The sequence below is a fragment of the Rhizoctonia solani genome, chromosome 5, assembly GCF_016906535.1.
Source record: "Rhizoctonia solani chromosome 5, complete sequence".
In the NCBI taxonomy this organism is placed as follows: Eukaryota; Fungi; Basidiomycota; class Agaricomycetes; order Cantharellales; family Ceratobasidiaceae; genus Rhizoctonia; species Rhizoctonia solani.
Window position 1 is genome coordinate 471,284 of NC_057374.1, and position 19,839 is coordinate 491,122.

The 19,839-nt window shown below is 48.3% G+C and overlaps 5 protein-coding genes across 5 annotated transcripts; 3 read left to right on the top strand and 2 right to left on the bottom strand.

The window, feature by feature from the left end:
• Positions 1-440: 440 nt before the first annotated feature.
• RhiXN_08948 (alpha/beta hydrolase family protein) lies at positions 441-1,277 on the top strand (the record flags this gene model as incomplete). The annotated part of the gene is made up of 4 exons (XM_043328764.1): positions 441-594; positions 655-726; positions 785-863; positions 920-1,277. The coding sequence occupies 4 exons, from the start codon at positions 441-443 to the stop codon at positions 1,275-1,277; spliced, it is 663 nt and encodes a 220-aa protein (XP_043180210.1).
• Positions 1,278-1,960: 683 nt separating this feature from the next.
• Positions 1,961-3,015, top strand: RhiXN_08949 (alpha/beta hydrolase family protein; the record flags this gene model as incomplete). The annotated part of the gene is made up of 4 exons (XM_043328765.1): positions 1,961-2,330; positions 2,391-2,462; positions 2,518-2,596; positions 2,658-3,015. The coding sequence occupies 4 exons, from the start codon at positions 1,961-1,963 to the stop codon at positions 3,013-3,015; spliced, it is 879 nt and encodes a 292-aa protein (XP_043180211.1).
• Positions 3,016-3,603: 588 nt separating this feature from the next.
• RhiXN_08950 (tranport-associated late exocytosis protein) lies at positions 3,604-9,824 on the top strand (the record flags this gene model as incomplete). The annotated part of the gene is made up of 20 exons (XM_043328766.1): positions 3,604-3,794; positions 3,842-3,868; positions 3,928-4,483; positions 4,541-4,816; positions 5,062-5,708; positions 5,756-5,994; positions 6,039-6,873; positions 6,927-6,970; positions 7,029-7,072; positions 7,128-7,321; positions 7,380-7,510; positions 7,567-7,611; positions 7,670-7,678; positions 7,728-7,786; positions 7,845-7,918; positions 7,970-8,108; positions 8,159-8,218; positions 8,267-8,303; positions 8,363-8,456; positions 8,507-9,824. The coding sequence occupies 20 exons, from the start codon at positions 3,604-3,606 to the stop codon at positions 9,822-9,824; spliced, it is 5,019 nt and encodes a 1,672-aa protein (XP_043180212.1).
• Positions 9,825-9,955: 131 nt separating this feature from the next.
• On the bottom strand, positions 9,956-13,816 carry RhiXN_08951 (40S ribosome biogenesis protein Tsr1 and BMS1 C-terminal; the record flags this gene model as incomplete). Its single annotated transcript, XM_043328767.1, has 8 exons — positions 9,956-10,351; positions 10,403-10,572; positions 10,628-12,400; positions 12,459-13,089; positions 13,140-13,258; positions 13,307-13,397; positions 13,448-13,597; positions 13,655-13,816. 8 exons carry the CDS (start codon positions 13,814-13,816, stop codon positions 9,956-9,958), a joined length of 3,492 nt encoding a protein of 1,163 aa, XP_043180213.1.
• Positions 13,817-16,287: 2,471 nt separating this feature from the next.
• Positions 16,288-17,679, bottom strand: RhiXN_08952 (SMP-30/gluconolaconase/LRE-like region protein; the record flags this gene model as incomplete). Its single annotated transcript, XM_043328768.1, has 5 exons — positions 16,288-16,475; positions 16,513-16,679; positions 16,757-16,991; positions 17,040-17,447; positions 17,505-17,679. 5 exons carry the CDS (start codon positions 17,677-17,679, stop codon positions 16,288-16,290), a joined length of 1,173 nt encoding a protein of 390 aa, XP_043180214.1.
• Between the last annotated feature and the right edge of the window lie 2,160 nt (positions 17,680-19,839).

Consider the following 19,839-nt stretch of genomic DNA (forward strand, 5'->3'; position numbering starts at 1 on the left):
ATACCCACTGCAGCTGAAAACTCGGCATGGCAATGCATCTCGGAATGTTACACTTGATGGCATCGGTAAAGTAGTTCAAATGACCCAGCTTCGTTCTATCAGATAATCTATTGTACTCACGCTTCCTCCCGGCCAACCACGGCACAGGCGAGGCCATATCCTGTTTATAGATCTATATACCTGTGTATACCTCGAGTCATACCCCCCCCCATCATTTGCCATGGTCCTACTCAGACTTTCTTCCTCTTGGCTGCTGCTACATGCATCTCTGTTCAAGTCTCCTCTCTTTCTCTACCTCGCGCTAGTACTCCAGTCTGGGAGACGCTCCCTCCGACGCCTACTTTGCCTGGAAACCCAGCCGGCACAAAGACGCCAATTAACGGAGCCCAGATCTGGCACGCTGAGTTTGGGAAAGAAACCCATCAAAGCTCCCTGTTATTATGCTTCATGGCGCACTTGCAAGCTCGAGGTGGTGGGGGAAGGAAGTCGAAAGGCTAATGAAGAAACACTACGTCATCGTAATGGACACTCGGGGGCAGGGACGAAGTACGATGGACAACAAGACGTTCACGTACGATCTGTTTGCCGAAGACAGTACGTCCCTTTCATGATGAATCCAAATATGACCCTTCAGTAATACCTCTGATTGGTCAGCGGCCGCACTGCTCAAAACTCTTGGAATCTCTAAAGCTGCATGGATTGGTTGGTCTGACGGTGGAAATACAAGTTTGTCAATTTCAACCCTTGCGATTGAATCAAGGTTCTAACCGATATCGACCATCAGTTTTGTCAGCACTACTGAACCCTAAAATTGCACCAATGGTTGCTCGAGGCTTTACAACTGGGGCCAACCACAGCCCGAGGTTCGTGTTTGGTAGTTAGCCTATTCATGCGCCTTGCTGATGATGCCGGAAACAAGTGCTCTCAACCAGACATATGCTGACGCAAAGATTCTTGAGCCAGTGCTTGATCGAGTGGTCAGCGAATACGAGGCTTTGCAACCCGATGGGAACCTTACGGCCATTGATGAAGCACTCACCAAACTCGGAGAAAACCTGCCCATGTGGACCAAGGCTGACCTCCAGAAAATCAAGCTTGGGCCAAAGCTTACGTTAAGCTGGGGCGATCACGAAGAAGTCATCAACTTGTCCGAGCCCGCATTTATGCATGATGCGATCCCCAACAGCAAACTTGTACTTGCAAAAAATGTGTCCCACTTTGGGTTAGTGCAGGACCCAGAACAATTTTCGACAATATTGGAGAACTTCTTGGCTTGATGCTCGCTCTATCTATATAAAGTAGTAGTACGAGAAATGGAATGAGCTGATTATATAGCTTAAAAAAGAGGTGCCTCAACTAACGACACGACTCTCACACGTACAAGTAATTTTTTAATCGAAACCCGGCTGGATTACGTGGTTCTTATGCGTACTTAGGATCTTTGGCGCCGATAAATCTTGTGAGCATACAGTCCAGAATTAGCGGTGCCTGAAACTGAGGCTAGTCGGGCGACTTTGATCGGCAATAGTAACGCCGCCCCGATAGGTACCGGCATGCGCGTAAGTTTCGATCACAATCGTATATTGCATCAGGTTTCTCAAGTGAGACATTAAGTGAGATACTTTCGACTGGGGAGTTATTCAAAGACTGGCTAAGCGGCGGATAGTATAGCTTCCGGTACAAAGAGGTTTCCCTGGATTGAGTGATCTACGAATGGTTTGTTAATTGCGTCTCAGCCTGAGCAAAGCAACGAAATGCGCTCGCGTACAGGAAATTTCAACTTTGCAACAATCCCAAATCCAAGAATTGGATATAGGATGCCAGGCTACGTATTCAGGCTGAGGACTCATAACCTCATGGAATGCCATAAAGTTTCCGGACTGTGGATAGCATACTTTATAAAAGGAAGAGTCTCTTCGTGTCTGTTCAGCTATCCCACTCACGCTGCGATTTCTCCACAATGGTTTCGTTCAAGCTCACGACTCTCCTCGCTGTTGCCACTTTCTCCCTTGGCACTTATGCTCGCCCTGCTGCTCGGGACACTCCTCTCTGGTTAACTCTTCCTCCTACTCCTAACCTACCTGGCAACCCGGCCGGTACGAAGACGACTGTTAACGGAGTTCAGATCTGGCATGCCCAGTTCGGAACCAAGAGCAGCTCCAAGTTACCTGTTCTAATGCTACACGGTGGCTTTGGGAGCTCGAACTACTGGGGTAGTGTAGTCGAACTTCTTATGAAGGATCACTATGTGATTGTGATGGATGCCCGTGGACAGGGCCGGAGCACGATGGATAGCACTCCGTACTCGTTTGACTTGTATGCTCGTGACGGTAAGGATGGTTTCTACTTATGTATGCTTCACGTGTCTAATTTATGTTATACTATTTCAGCTGCGGGTATTCTCAAGAGCTTGGGCATCTCTCAAGCTGCTTGGGTCGGATGGTCCGAGGGCGCTGATACTGGTATGCACACTGAATATATAGAAGGTCGGATTCGAAACTGACAAATTATTTCCAGTTCTCGCCGCACTCTTAAATCCCGAACTAGCTCCTTACGTCGCTCGCGGTTTCACTACCGGGGCATGGCACAACGTCGAGTGCGCATATACTTTACTTATTAATACGACATTGCTTCTAACGTCACTGCATTTGAAACAGAGCCAACAACGCCACATACACGGACACTGCGATCTACAACGAGTTTATCACTCGTGCATCTTCGGAGTACAGAGCCTTCCAACCCAACGGAAACCTCACCGCTCTCGCCAACGCCTTGACCATTCTCGAGTCCACCCAGCCTACATGGACCCAGTCCGATCTGTCCAAGATCACTCTTGGCCCCAAGTTGACTCTTAGCTGGGGAGAACACGAGGAGGCCATCAACCTGTCCGAGCTCACGCTTCTGCCTAGCTGGATCAAGAACACTAAGCGGGTGATTATGACTGGAGTATCCCACTTTGCGCCGCTGCAGGACCCAAGCCAGTTCACAGTTGCGCTTGAAACCTTCTTGGCTTAGAAATCTTGTTGGTTTACCTGCTGTGCTTGTCACGTAATAAAATGATCTGCTTTGTTGACTGATTTACAAGTTCAACTGTATTGAATTGGTTGATCACGCCGATTGGGCTGTTAAGCTTCGAGATCGTCAAAGTACTGCATGGCAGAATCAGACTTTTGTAAGCTATGGTAAAAATACACCATAACCTCCACAAATGGAACACTGGCACGATTGCACCGTAAAGAGTATCTCATGCCGATGAGTTGCGAACGGATTAGGCAAACTCTTCAAATTTGCCTTTGGAAGCGCTTCTCGAAAACTTGATGAAGAGCTTGCCCAAATCAGCTTGTCGCCGTCTGACGCGTCGATAGCATGTCGACAGTGGCTACTTAAATCGGAGATGGTTCGACTAATTCGTCCCAGGTTGCAAAACCAACTTGACCCCAAACGTCGCCCGCGAATCAACAAATATCCAAAAAACAAGATGAAGCGAAGCAGGATCAGACTTCTCGAACCATGTGATATAGGGTCTGGCAACCCTGAGCTCCTATTGAGAGTGGGACGATGGTTGGGTGGTGAGTGCTGGACCGGCGACGACGAGAACCAGGAATGGCGACGATCGAGACGAGGCCGTATAGCCGTGAATATTCGGGCCTGGTGTCGCAAGCGGCGATCGCGAGCGTGGTACTTGGTCTCTCGGTCACAATCTTTGAACTCATGCGACGAAAGCGACGAAAGATTCCGTCACAGAGGAACGAACAAGGCGTTTTGGGAAGCGTTGACAGCTGGGAATTTGGATAGTGAGTCTCTTGGTATGTGTTGTGCTATATAGCTGATGTTTTTGTAGCCTGTATCAAGCTCGGTGTTGGGCCAAGTAAGTGGACTTGAAAACAGTGAAAATTACATGAGCTGGACCACTCTTGTTTTATCTAGGGTCCCCGCTCCCCCCTTGCCCCCTCGGCCTCTTTCATGGGTACGACAAGTACTATTAATAAGAGAACCCGATCTGTTTCGCATGGTCGGTACAGACGCTACAGTATATATTCGGTTCCTCGTCGGCTGCGTCTTCTTTGTTGCCCTTCATGGGTGCACCACTTTGCCTATCCTCCTGCCATTACACGTCACTTATGCGCCACCCTCGGTCTCCCCCCGTTCTATGACTCGTGCCTCTTTATCCAGTCTAATTGACTCGGATGCATTCGGTATAGATCGAGAGAGCTATCGGGGCAATCTGAAGCTCTTGAGTGTGCACGTTGCTGTTCTTTGGTGGATGAGCTTGACATGGATTGGGACCTTGTTGTGGATATGCCGAGGCGCTTTCAGGCTTCGTGAGGCCATGGTTCAGGATGCCAGAAAGGAGCGGGAGATATATCTCAAGCAGAACAATGGTGTCCCCAATCCCCATCAGGGATGGAGGTTGAGGTCAGTTATGGTTACCGATATTCCGAGCGGGCTCAGGGACGAGATGAGGTTAGCCGAATACTTCAAGGTATGTCAAAATTATTGTATCAATTGTCTTTTGATTTGTTGTACTCATTATTACTAGCGTTATCTCTCTAAAGACCTCAAGGTCTCTCCATTAGCACCTGTTCTAGCACCGTCCCCAGGCATCCGCTCCTTTGCGGTCAACAAACTTTGGAGGTGGGGCAAATCTGCAACTATGACGGCTCCCCCAACTTGCGAAGCCCAAGTTTCAGCCTCCGAGAACAAGCGTCTCGTCGAGATCGAGAAAGTGGTCTTGGTACGCAAAACAACCGAACTTGCGTCATTGTTGGAACGCAGGGAGGAGGTACTGAGACGTCTAGAACATGCGCACATCAAGGTGAGTGCCCCTCATTTTTGGCCAGCCTGGAGCTATGCACGTGTTGGGGGCAATCAACGTGTGATATGGTGTCAGATGTCACTCCACCTTAATCATGATCTGCCTGGGCACCCTTGTGACGAGTCGTCGCTGGCGAGTCTCGAGTCGCAGGTGTCTTGTGCAGTATCATTTAACAATTATTTTGAATAGACTGAAGTTGGCATGGATGGTTCGATTGACTGATTTACTATTGTTTCCTCGTATAGCTTGCCACCAAAGTTTTACTCGCTGTGAAACACAAGATGCAGCATCCTAATTCTCGAAGGACCCCAATGAGCACACCCCCTGGCAGTATCGTCGTCCGACCATCCAAGTCTAAATCTCGCCCCGCTTCAACGGACGGAGTGGCCAATAGGGAGACCGACAACAACCAGCCCGATTATGATGACAACAACCCGATTCCCTATGCACTTGCCAGTCCTAAAGCTCGGGAAAATGTTCCTCGGGTAATGCTCGCCCCGGCTACTCCTCCAGGGACGCACACAAGGAACCGATCAGTACAGGAGGGATCCTCTGGCGAGCCAGGTCAAGAATCGAATCGTCAAAGCGGTATAACGGAATATTACACTCCTGCTACCCCAACCAGGCCCACGCTCATTATTGGCGCACCCCCTCGACCCGAGCCTCCGCGTCGTCCTCCCCCAGCCATCCCTGCATCGTCCGGCCGACCTCCGGTACCGCACCGAGTACCACCTCCTATTCCTCCTCGAACACCCCAGACTCACAAGATCGCGGACATGTCACGCCTGGATGTAGCAACTCCTGTGCAAGCAACCCCGCCTGTTAGCCCCGGCACGGCTGCCGCCGAGATGGGCTTCAATATTCGCCCCAAAGGAAAAATGTCTACCGGATCGTATGGAGAGGGTCTTGGATTGGGGCTGCCGAGTTTGACCAGGGCAGCCAAGGGGAGCCAGGGTCCACCGGACACCATCGAGGCAGCATCGGTCCGTTTGACAATGATGTCACAAGCCCATACCTCACGGAGAACGGAATCGACGAGGACGATGATGACGAGGGTCTGGACCCCCTTGGTTTGGGACGCAGGGCAGGGAAACCTTTGTTTGCGAGGAATAAAGAAACCGAAGGCCTTACTCGGCCTGTCCCTTCCAGGAGGCCAAGCCAGAAGCCATTGATGGAGGGTGAGACCCAGAGAGTCCAGGCGTTGAACCTCGGGATAGGTTAGCCCGCGACCTCCTTTCGGCTCGAGAGATCACGTTCGAAGACCGAGATGAAGTTCTGGAGAGAAACAAGCGACTCGTCGAAACTATCGGGCCATTCGTATACGAGTTTGGACTATTGGAGCGACCAAAGGATAAAGGGAAAAAAAGAGCAAAGTTGAATAGGCAGTCAAGCGATATCGACGATCCTCTTGAGCCTCCCGAGGCCCCGTTCAAACGCTCAAGCGGACGTGGTTGGCGGTTTTCTTCTGGTAGCAGTTGGCTGTCAGTTTTTACCCAGTCATCCACGACCGCTGCCAATTCTCGGTCACGGGCTTCCTCTCAATCAACTGGCAAAACTTTGGTCAACGCCCCCGGGTTTGGGTTTTCGGCACAGGTTCTCCGTACGCACATGTTGTCCACGGAGCAAGACACTGTTGGGCCAAGTGACGTCCGCCAAGTTAACCCAGGAGAGACTATTTGGGACGCGATTCACTCTTTACCTCGATCAGATTTGGATGCCTACCAACCTTTAATCAACCTTTCAGCACTCTTCCGAGGCCGGACAGTCCCCGCCATTGATTTCTTTACCACAAAACTCGCCCTTCTCAGCGCTCTCATCGACGAGTCTCGGGGTGGCTGCCGGGAGGATGCAACCCCTGCCAGCACCGCATTCGTCACGTTCAAGGATCCAAGGGACGCGAGACGTGCGGTAAAGGAGCTTGCCGCCCACCCCAAGAACGTCTTGGCATGCGTCGTTACACCTGCACCTGACGTTCGAGATATAGATTGGGGGCGGGCGATGAAGAGTACCTATACCGGAGAGTTTGTGAAGGATTGGGTTGTGAATATGGGTGTTTGGTGAGTATCTTACTTGTCTGAAGTTTATCAGAGCCCTCAACGATGATTTTCAGGGGTTTCACGGTGCTCTGGATTTTCCCGGTTTCGCTTCTAGTTGGTCAGTGGATGAAGGTGAAAGATCTATTGGTTTTGAGGTTAACATGTATTACGGTTAGGTCTTGTGTCCATCGATAACCTGTCTCGATTCATCCCTGAGCTGGTAGGTGCAAGCATATATGCGCTTGAAATCAGAATTATTGAAACGCTTCCGATAGGCTACATATCTGCGAAGACACTACGTACAGAAGGAATTGATTTCCTCGTTCTTGCCTACTTTGCTGGTCGCTTTGCTTGCTATCCTCATCCCACTAATATTATTTTTCATCGCGAAAAAGGCGCACAACATAATCACGTTCTCCCGCTTGCACGATAGGATCCTGACTAGGTATTACAAGTTCCTAGTTTGCAAGTAAGTCTTTCCAAACTTTTGTAAGAATACTGCCCTAACTTCTTTTTTACTCGAACAGTGTTGTAATTTTCTTCTGTATCGGTGTTTCGGTCCTTCAATCATTCCTCACCTCATTCGGTCAACAAATAACGAATGTGGTTACCCTGATCGCTGGTTATATTCCGTCTGTGCACCGTTCTTCGTGGGGTGGTGTGAGTAGTGGGACCTAAAAATCATAAGGATAACACGCTGATATTTCAAAATAGTGATTTTCCAAACCGGGATACACGCAGGTCTTGAGCTTGGATTGTGTAAGTAACCCAACCACTTTCTTGAGTCAATTCGACCAAAACTGACCCTAACTTTTAGTTGGTGTATGTATATCTGCTTGGACGAATGGTACCACGAATACTAACCCCAAAACTAGCTGCCATTGATTGTCTATCCCGCGATGGCACGTGGGGCAACAACACCCAGGCGACGAGAGTTTGGCACAAGGGCCCGCACATTTAATTACTATTGTGAGTTGAACTCTTTTCAACAGGAGTTGGCCCTCACTCATCTTCGATCTTCCAGACTGGCTCCCGAATCATCTACTCGTTGTCATAATTACACTATGTGAGTGACTCGGTCTTCATAGTAAAACATATTGACCCATGGATGGCATAGTGTTCTCCATTCTGAACCCCTTAATCCTGCCGTTTTCATTGCTGTACTTCGTTGTCGCATTAGGCAAGTACGCTATGGCTTAACTACAAGTTCAATACTAATCGTACTCCCGAAATTGGCAGTTGTCTTCAAACACCAAGTGAGTCCATTGACTTTAGAAGAACGAGCTGTGGGCTAATACTAGCAAAGTTTGTTCACGTGTATCGAAAGATTTACGACGGAAATGCAGTGAACATCGTCATCAGGATTGTTAGTGGTCGCAGTGATCTCTATTATGATGTACTAACTTTATTTTAGCTTCGTTATTCACTAGACGGATTAATGCTTTCTCAAGGTATGTAGTACATCACCCCATCCGCTAAATGGACAGATTCTCAATTCGTTTGCAACCAGTTGTCTTAATGGCCATAATGCTCCTGTTACGCCAAACCATTCAAGCTGGGGTCATCGGAACAGCCTTAGTTTTGACCGCTTTGGCTAAACTATAGTAAGTGAACTTGATATATCATTAAACAGGTTATTGACTCTACTATCCAGCCTGACCAGAGTTTCTCGTGCCAAATTCGAAGCCGCCGATAAAGCGGAAGCGAAAGCTGCCTGCGGACTGGATTCCCGAACGACCCAGCCCAAAGCCGACGAAAAATATTTGGATTGCGAAGCCCAGGATGTCAATACTGCTAGCACGGGTCAACTTAGTCGAATTACACAACGAGTCACGGAATGGCACTCTCCAACCAACATCGATATGTATTCAACACTTCCTCGACTTCGTTCAAAACCGACAGGCAGACAAGAAAATCCATTTAAACCTCAGCCTCCTCCACTACCTCCTCGTCCAATTTCTCATATCGAGACCCCGGCTCGCTCCACCCACCTTGCTCCTCCGCCTCTCCCAGAACGTCGCATCCCCAGATTGGCCTCATGGGAGACGTTCCGGGCTGATGTGCCATTGGTTGTTCCTCACACTGGAAGGGAGCCTTGGGATGATAGCCCCGACAATACTGCGACGTATGACAACCCATACTATACCCAACCAGTCCCCGAGTACCTCTGGTTGCCTAAAAATCCCCTTTCACTACTCGACCTCAACGACACAGTTGACCTTCACCGTGCTCTCACTTCTGAAGCTGATGGTGGTGATATGACCGAGTCAATAATGTTGGACGATGAAGCGGCGGTCGGCAGTTTTAGGGATGACGCAAGTATGGATCCATTTACAGAGTTTACCGGGGAAGAGGACATTGCGCTTTCCTCAATCATTAGGGATAGGCTTGATCATGGGGATGTTGGAGAAGACTTTGACTATCATGATGGCGATACCAGCTCTATATTCTCCCGTCGCCCCTCTGGTGGTACGGTTGCTTCAAGGCGCCTACGCTCCCCCAACGCTCATCGGTCATTTTCTGCTGGGGTCCGAAGATCGGGAGGAAACCTCCTTACTCCGATTACACCCAATCGGCTTCGTTCCCATTCGGTTGGTGTAGGCGTTGATCCTGCTTTACAACCGAACTTGAATGTCCAAGCACAATTTCTACCCAGCGAGCATGGTGTTGCACCTCCCACAATCCGCAGACTTGGCTCAGGACTCTCTCTCGGCAGACGTAGCGTTGCCGACAGACGGAGTCAAGAGGAAACACCCTGCCGCCTCAACCGCCCCCGAGCGAACACTGGTGCCAGCGTGGCCGTCACAGTTCGTGAGGCACTTCTCAGAGAAGTCTGCGAAGAAGAACGGACAGCCACTGAGGAGCGTATTCGACAGGAGTTGCAGGAATCTGAACACCTTACCGCACCCCGCAAATGGACGGCATGGATGTATGCCAAGGTCACGTCCCAAGATCACGATGATCCAATTTAAGCGGACCTCACGATTAGTATTACTTTATTATTAACGATTCCACACGTACATATATGATATCCCGCCTTGACTTTACTTTCTTGTTTGATAAAATTGTATAATTATAGTAGACAACCGGTAACTCATACTTTTCAATCATGCCTGGATCGTTTTGAGCTTCGCCCGCCTCCACCTTCTGAAGCCCGCTTAGCCTTCTGCCCAGCCAAACGCATATATTCCTTCCGCTCCTCCCTCTTCTTGTCCTCCTTCTTTGACTCCATGGTCTCAACTTTCTTGCGGTGCGCTGCTTTCCGTTCACCTTGTTTCTCGCGGCGCCGGGCCACCTGGTCCTTCCTTAATGCACGTATTTGCTGGATGAGACTAATGGCCTTGCGCTCCTCCGGCTCAAGAACTACGGCACGTTTCTGGGTATAGGTTGGACGGCTTTGGGGTCGCGTGATTTTTGTTTTGGATGCGTACGGTAAATCAGCTTGGAGCTTGCGGGGTATCTTGAGAGGATTGAAGCGCCTAGATGGTCGATCTACTGCCTGCAACTCCAGTTATTACTGAAACCTCGAAAGTATCGAGCATATGCTCACCTTGTAAGTCGAATTCACACTCAAGGGCGTTTTCAACCCCTCGGCTCTTCGAACCTGGCCTGTCAGTCTCATCCCCTTCCACTCTCCCTTGTCTACCAAGAGTAAAGACGTAACAGGATTATAGAACTTTCGGGGCATGATAGAGTACCAAGCACGAAGGAATACAACATCTGTAACATTCTTGTCCTTAGTTCCTGCGCATCTGGATCCAATTAAGCTACTCACCGCTCATCAACACCTTGTCCTCAAATGTCGCACGGAAAGCACCATCGGGCTTCGCTTGGGCCTTCTTAATTTGTCCCCGAATCCCCGAGACAGTTCGTATATTTGCACCTTCGAACTTAGCGACCTCGAGCGCGGAATTAAACATGTCCTTGATGAAGGCCGTGTTTTTGAAGATCTTGTACGGGGTGCCGGTAAGCTTGAGCTTTTTGACGATCTTCACTGAGCGATCGATATCCAGCACTACACCACTCGCAGACACTCTGAACCCAGGAACCTTGCCGTCGAGCGAGTTGAATGCGCAGAAGCCAGTGCCCGGCAGGGAAACTGGGCCATAGAATGTCGCATAACAGTGCATATGCTCCGGAGTATATTTAAGCATCCGCATGCGAATACTATGATCGTCGAGGGAGTAAATAGGAAGCGACTGGAATCGCCTCCAGCCAACGGAGAAGATGAGAGGGTCGTTGGTTTTGAGTGTCCGGGTGTACCAACGGTGCCTCTTGATTCGAACTTGAATAAACCCGAATCGTTCCTCGGCAGGGAGCAGTCCTCCAATGATAATGGGAAATGCAGGATCGAAATGCTCGACCAACTCGCAAGGTACGTTTTCCAACTCAATACGCACATACGCACCAGCGCGATGACCTTCAACCATTACTCTCGTCTCTTCGTCTATGCCTTCAAACTCGGCTCGATTCAGTGCTAGCTGGCGAGCCATTTCGTCTTTCTTTTGTTCGTAGAAATCCATGTTAGCTGTAGGATCTTCGTCCGGATCATCGTACTGCTCGTCGAATTTCCGTTTTAGAGCCTCCTTTTTCGCCGCGAGCTCGGCTGCACGAGTTTCCTCGTCCGTAGGGGTCATAGTCGTGGGAGCCTCTAGGTCTTCGAATCCGCCCTCCGCCTCGTCCTCGTACGGCTCCCCAGTCTCATCCTGCCCCAAAACCGGCTTGGGCTCCCCGGTGATGAACAGATGACGAATCGAATCCAACATTTCTTCCTCTCCCCATGCCGCCAACGATTCAGTATCAATGGGCTCCTTGGTCTGGTCAAACAATTCCACTCCGGATTCTGCTGGTCGCTTAACGGTAAAGAGTTCATCATTGTCTTCGGTGGGTTGGCTATTGTCGGCGTTCGCATCCTTTCCGAAGACTACTTCGTGAGGGGTGAGTTCCGACCCATAAATTAGTTTCGACCAGTCTTTTCGTCTCCTGGACTTGGCGCGCAGGTCGAATGATCGAGATGCTCGCTCTGCAAGACCTGACTTCCATCTCGGCACCTCTTCTCCTTCTTCACTCTCGCTCCCGTCCTCGTGCTCCTCTAACTCTCCTTCAATATCGTCATCTAACCCATCCTCATCTTCAAACTCCAATCCCGCCTCGTCCCCAGACTGCTCGTCCAGTAACCCGTCCCCAAGATCCGAGTCACTTTCCGCATATTCAACCTCGTGTGATTTAGATGTTGATTTAGGTAGGTTTAATGAGCGCGGCTGACGAGGAGCAGTTCGACCATGGTCACCCAAATCACCTTTGTCTACTATCTCGTCATCTTGTGAGTCATCTGAATCGTCCTCCACCTCCAAATCGTCGGCTTCGTCGTCGTCGTCGCTGCCGTCGTCGTCCGACCAGTCTCCTTCCTCTTCATCGTTCTCTGTAACTTCGAGAGGTGCAGTCGAAGTACCCAGGAGTCGGATATGGCTCTGGGATAACTTGTCCGCGAGAGTGTGCGTAATATCTTGCAAGTCCATAACCATCCTCTCCCCTTCTCCTTGGGCATCTATCGGTTTTTGATCACCAAGTCAGGACCGGAAAGTCGCATGAAAGGTAAAACGTACCTGTTTCCTCCCCGTTTTCTCCTTTTCTGGTAAAGTTTCCCGGTACATTAATGTACACCGCATCCTTGTCGTACATCACTCCACCCACATCGCTCATCGGCGCATGTATGAGCTTCTGTTTTTCACTCAACTTTCGCCGTTTCTCGCTATCTGCAGTGGGAAGCGGACAAGGATCGGCAAGGCGAGTTATGCTTTTAATGGAAAGGTCGCCTGCTCCGGGGACATGCACCTTGGTCGTTTCCCGAAGGTTTGTTCCACGAAGGTACCCATACAAAGTCACGGTTCTATCCACATTTGGTGTCGTTCGAACGAGTTCTCGAGGAGTCAAGTCCTGTAACCGGTCCGCCAGGAGGTATGAATGAGAATTCCGGAATACAAGTGGTCGGAACTTCATAACGGATATAAACCTCGATAAATTCTGAATTTCGGAATCTGGGTAACGGCCATTGAGCACTCCAGATAGATAGAATAGTTTGGCGCCCTGGTATATCTCAGTCCAGAATCGCTTCTTGAGTTGTTTTTTCGTTTCTCGTTGAGTAGAGAGCTTTTTGATTAGATCCAAATGGGTCAATACACCAATGACCTTGGGGAAGCCATGCGCCTGCAGGATGTTAAGAAACTCAAATGTTTCCTTTCGATGGGGTGAATTATGAGTTAAATAGGACAGAGGAGACGATTTACCATCTCGAAACCAAAACTACCGTCGATCATGAGTAACACCAAATCGGCTATCTTTCCTATGTCAATCATAGAATTAAGATCATTATTGCACTCGACGAATGTTAATCGCCTCTTCTTCCCTAAAGGACTGTCAGAGACAAGTAGGGTGCCCGCATGAGTGTGCTTACCAGCAACAACGGTAATCGGACCTTTAACCTCAGAAAGTGTATGCTTTGTGTACCTTCTAACCAAGCTTTTCACAAGAGTCGTTTTCCCAACCTACAAAACCTTAGTTAGCAATGATTCCTCGAGTCTACCAGTTGACCCACCCCAGGCGGGCCGACAATTGCAACGATCACTGGCGGCGGCTCATCTTCAGGTGTGCGATTCACCAAGGGAACATGCAATCTCGTCTGATCCTTCTCTGCGGTTCGGCGCCCTTGTCTGTCTGCTTTTCGGCCCGATTTGGGAGCGAATGCCTGGATGATAGGTCGATTTAACAGATCCTGTAAACTTGTCTTAAAAGGGGAACTGACCTTTTCGTTATATCCTTTTCCATGATCCGCCTTTCCTTTACCTTTGGACTGGGCCTTCTTTTCGGCCTTGGCCCCTGATTGCGCAGCACGGTGAGCCTTGTGTGGTTTGTCGTCCATGAGTGGGGTGGTGGTTAGTGCCAAAACAAAATTTGGCACAGCCATTCGATCAGTGGCGGTGCTGACTAGACTAACTTAAATTACCTGAAAGGTGTTCCTTAAATACAGACCCAGAGGTGAACAGCGACCACTGGCACTACTTGCTACCCCGACATTTTGGTTAACGTTTGAAGAAGACTATGTCTGCTTTTTCTTTTATTATGAATCTGAGGATCTCCTGTATTTGCCTCGTCGACATTGCCCAAATACCTCTTTTCCTATAAAATATTTTCTCTCTCTTTCATGGTTCCCGCTCGGGATTTTGTTTCTATCGAGCCGCCTGCATATAAACCTGGAATTGAAAGCCGTTTCATCGTGCAATGAAACTTCTTGGACTCGGCCGATCTCGAGAAGCTCGTCCAAGCTTCTTTGCGAGTGAGCGCAACTCTGGCCGACCATAGTATACGCATTTCTATGGTATTGCATCCAGCAATATATACGGCGGAACGTTCGACTATAGCCTATGGACATACATAATTTACCTCTGGTGATTTTCCATTTTCGGTGCCCCCCAGGATCACTCCGCTGGGATCATATCCAGTCCACATTCGCATGGATTCTGTTGGCCGAGCCACACGCGACTATTTAAACTCGACTCATGAGCTCTTGCATATGATGGCCTCACTTCTGTGTTGAGAGTATTCCAATGATATTTGACCGGCAGCAAAATTCCGATCGAACGAGACGCCTGTCTGAAGGCTGGCTCACCCACCACGTTTAGAGCGTGAAATGCAGCTCTACCAACACGCCGCGATCTTGCACGTGCCAATTGGAAGATGAGGATGCAACAATGAAGTACTCGGTTCGGTATGGCAAAGTACGCACCAATTGTATTGAGCACAGCTAACGTAAAACCAACTCTGGTTAGATCATTCTTATCCATGGCTACGCCTTCCTCAAAACGTTCGGCAGGCAAGGGGAGATACACATGTGCCCAATGGATTAATCTCAACTTAAAGTTGCCACCGTTCATATCGGGATTAAATCTATTCCTTCATTCAAACCATCCACTCGCGTGAACCCGAACAACTCTATTTTCGCCATTGTGCATTGCACTACTTGCCACAAAAGCTGTAGTTGTGCACAGTGTGGTGATAACACCGGGACTAGTCCTCGGTGCCGTTGATTAAACATATTGTTCGGCCCCCGCCAATAGAGTTTTGGGGTACGTCTACGGGAGACACGTTTCGGGGCTAGAAATCGCCGTCCTAAAAAGCTTGGCGGAGTCCAAAAACGAAAGGCGATAGCCACTTTGACATCCTTAACTTGATATATAATGTCCACGGAATATGGACTACACTCTTTCTGTCCTTTTCTTTCTTCCCCTCGTTCCACCCTCAATGTTTCCCGTGTACAGGCCTTGCTCAATCTCACAGTCGGACAATCAGCTCCTGACCATGGTCGATAACTCCTCATTCTGCATCTGGGGGCCGAATGACAATCCCGGAGAGCAACAGGTAGCACTTTGTTGATTAAACAAGTTCCTTTCTGTTCTAATAGTATTTCTCATTGTATTCAGTGGATCCTCGAGCGAAGGGGGCTAGATAAAGTTGTTCTAAGAAATTTGAAATATAATAAATATGCTGGGGTCGACGGTGCGCTGGAGCCTTCCGCTCCAGTGTCGCCAACAATTCAACCAATCGAATTAACAATGGAGTCCATTGAAACCGATGAATACCGGTACGTGACATCCTTGATGTTCATAGCTATACAACCACCTAACTGGGCTTACTTAGACTTTGGGCGGAAACTGAAAGCGGCAGGCTTTTCTTGGGATATTCATATGTATCTTCGACAACATTACCACCACGAGTAAGCTCTCGTATTATTGTAAGGCTAGATTGGATGTACTGAACTCTTAATCTTAAAGTTGGAGTGGGTGTCTGAAAGCATGGTACACAATTCATGGAAATTTCAGCATGTATGATAGTTGTTCGTAAACCTTAAAACCAAAGCCTTCTGTGCCTTCTATGGGAAGGGTATAATGGTAAGTGAAGTGATTCGGACTGTCTTCAATATATGCTCGCAATCGTTGATTTCTGCGGCTGGCCCAAAAATCAGTCTGAATCGTACTAAAAACGGTCTATGTAATTATCCGGGCCAAAAATTTCCGGATGTCCACATAGGCAGTTTTTAGCATGTTTTGCCAGAAGATCTGTTTCCTACGTAAATCTGGTATGTTTACATTATGTGGTGCATTACTCTGATGAGGTTGGTAATATGTGATTGGCGCGCATATAACCGATACAAAGTATAAGAAAAACGGTTGACTACCATTATGTATGTTATATTCAGTTATTCTCCTCGTATCCAGTTTCGGATAAAGTATTGGCGATAGCCGACCGGTGCTCGCTTGATGAATGGACTGGAGGCTGCCACCTGGTCCACTAATTAAATCTAATGGTATTGCAATCGAACAGGCATGTATGTACCACATGAAACCAGTATTTGTTTACAAGAAAAATCTTGGTCTAAACTCAGGGTAGAAGAGCACCTTTGGCCTTGATCCTCGCGAGGTACATGCGATCTTCGGCAAACATGAGCAAGCCTCCTGGCACAAATACCATATTTGCACATCCTCTTCCAGCTGGGACTCCAGGTATCTCGGAAGGAACGTCTAAACCGAGCAGATCTTTCCGAGTAGTGCACCCTTCTTGTTCCAGACCTAAAATTAGGTGAGCATACGCGATCAAGTACGACACCAAGCAAGGAAAGCCATACGTGTACGCCATCAAAGCAACCACCATACACATTTCCGTCGGTATCAACTTTTATTCCGTCAGGAGCAACGTTATCGGCGAATGCGAATAGACGCTTATTGATGAGAGCCGGTGGATCGGTCGTCGGGTCAGAGCCAGGCTCAGGATAACTACATCATAAGCGTAACTAACTCGGGAACCGATGTATCAGTCATATTCAAGATCTAGGGTTGAACTGGATACTTACATCGTACCAGGGCCAGAGCCATCACGAGGGGCGGAATCAGCAGGATCCTCGCTCAAAAGTCCAGTATCTGAAATATAACATGTTTGCATATCTGGGCTGAACTGGATACCGTTAGGCTTTTGTAGCCCATCAGCCACCACGCGGATGGTTCCGGTTGGTGGATGGAACGCATAGACCTGCGAGGGAAGCCGAGGATATTGTTTAAACTTTTGTAGATAATAACCATATGTAGGGTCTTTACGGTGTCAGGTAACCAAAAGTGCCAGCAGAAGCCCTCACTTACCCGTGAAAAAGACCCACTGCTCTCCTACGGGGGTTTTTATATTCCTTCCTCGGGTAAGAACAGCAACATCGTTTAGACTATTGAAAGGCCTGCCATAGAAATTATTCAAGAGCGTCTCGGCTCTTTGAGTGAAGGGGTCAAACGCGATTAATGAGCTGGGTGTGTTCAACTGGTAGCCTTGTATTGCCATTAATACTTTTCCATTGTAGTATGTTCCTCCGTTGGGAAGTACGAATTGAGATGACGGTTGTGGTACTACCTGCCATTCATAAGTTCCATTCGTGCTGTTGAGAGAAACCTTGTTGAAGTTGGCGTAGATGGGATATTGGTAGTTCTCATTAGCTCCTGTCTTATTGAGAATGTTAGACGTGAAGTAGACCTCGTTTGTTGCTGAAATGTAAACACCCGCTGGACGCCATAGCTGAGATCTGGCCTATCACGTGGGTTTAGATAGATTAACCTCACCTTCATGGAATTGATTATCACTGGCCTGTGCGATGACGGAGAGACTTGGATTTGTACCAATGACATTGTAGAATGCCTTTGACTCCGCAACAAAGGGTTGACTTGCAGGAGGAATAGGAAACGGTCGAGCCCCCGTCGTGGAACCATTCGCGTCGACATAAAAGGTTGACCACATTGGATCAAATACACCACGGTCGAATGACCCGTTGATGACAGCATGCGAGACGGCGGGAAAATACTGTTAGTTCAAGTGACAAAGTCGTTAGCGTCTCTCTCAGCGAGGCTTGATTGGACTCGCGTAAATGCTTGATGAATTAGAAGCCATTCCAAGGTCTGTGGAAGGAGTTGTCAGCGGTTTTTGCATCATGTAGTTTTATATTCGAGGAACTGAAAGCTGGACGCTACTGGCAGAGGTGCTGAGCCCTCGGAAGCCTAAAGGGAGAAGTAATCAGACCTTTTGGAAATAATGTGTACGGTTGCAGCATGGGTGGGAAAGTATGGAAAGAGGCAATGAGAGCAAATAACCACGCTATCAGAAGGAATTATCGTAATCATACTTATACTCGTAGTAGGGTCGTGCCCTACATCCCGTAGGGCAACGAGCAGAGGCAAATTGTTGGGATTTGTCTAACACTTGCCTATAGTCACGTGAGTGCGCTGACGACCATACCTTATTTGAAGTGGGAAACGGAAGCAGAATGCATGTACTCCATCCGGCCCTTCACTTCTCGATTTATCGTATATCATTTTCGCCACAAGGGCATGCGTTACTATGTGTACCTAGTAGCGCGATCTAACCCGCCATCATTGTCTCTATTCCCTGGAACCTCGAGATCTTAAAGCAGCTGAATGACGTAGGAGCTCTGGCTAAGATCAGCCAGAACAGAACGTCCTCCTCCCCAATTGTTCTGCGAAAAAAAATCTCTTAAACATGGAGTTTTTTGCCTTCGTGTGGAGCTCTAAAGGTTATTTCGACTGTATACATACCTCCCAGGCTGTCTCAAGCAGGATTGCTACAGCTTCGGGCCAATGCAGGGTTACTCTCTCCTTCCATCTGGCCACCCCTAAATATCCACTCTGCGCGTAACTCTGTTAGGACTCTGTTGATTGGGATAATCCTTATTGATGGTTTCCTCTATATATATTTACCCACAGGGATACCCGCATAAATTCGTATTTGTATGCGTGCAAGTTTCACGGCGCAAGGTTCATCGGCTCGACATATGCACAACAGGAAGCTAATTCCAGTAGAAATTAGGGCCGAATACCGGTATATGTAATCTGATCCAGGAGTATGGATGCACTCATCACAGAATGCAAACCTGATCAGACTTCTTGACTAATTTAGCCTGGTGAGCAGGAAATTGGGAAATTTAGTTGGCAATGACCCAGCTTGGTGCTCAATAACGTTTACCTGAACACCGCCTTACCGACATTACCTTGATAGGAGGTATCATATAATGCTTGTGCTCAAGAGGTGGTAGCGTAAATCATCCACTATAATGTCCACTCTCGTTGACAAGCCAGCAGTCCCCATTATCGATGGAGAAAGCTTGGAGAAAGGGAACGTTTCTTCCCAACCCGTCCCTTCATCTGAGCCTGCGTTCACGTGGAGTAGCCCCGGGCCATTATTTAGAAGCTCCAGACATGCTATCATTTTCTCGCTGATTGTCTGGATGATGTTCGTCACAGTAGAGTATGTCTTCAAGATAAACACGACATCCTACGAGTGGATTAGCCCTAATCTTGCTCTGGTCAGTCACATTCTCTTTTTTCAACCCCCACAAGAAATGATTTAAGCTTCGCAAAGAAGATGTACAAATTGGCGTATGCATCACGTCTACATGCACCCATACCCAATGTTTGTTGCATGTAAGTCTCAAGTTCAACTTGTGGCGACAAGACCCGAGCCTATCTTATTTTTCTTGCTACAGGGAGGGATTTAAACTCATGCTAGATCCACGAAGCCGACTACCCCCGCCAGATAATTGCGGACCATGCATACATGGTCCATATCGCACATTGTATGAGCCTAGCATCTTGCGCCATTAGTACCCTTGCTTCAAATCGAGTGTTCGATTACAGTGGTTCGATTGTAATTGTATGTCCCAAACTAGCCTAAACTAAATACTATCGTCTCAAATTGTATGGTTCGGATTATTGGGTTGTTTATCTGCAGATGGAAATCGACGTACGCAATTGGCGGTGATAGAAGATCGATAGCATTTATACATGATGGTAGCTTCAGTAATGGGTAGATGAGATTCATTCATATCCTACATGCTACATGACACATGCCACATGCTACCCGGCCGGTCGTTTACTATTTAATGAT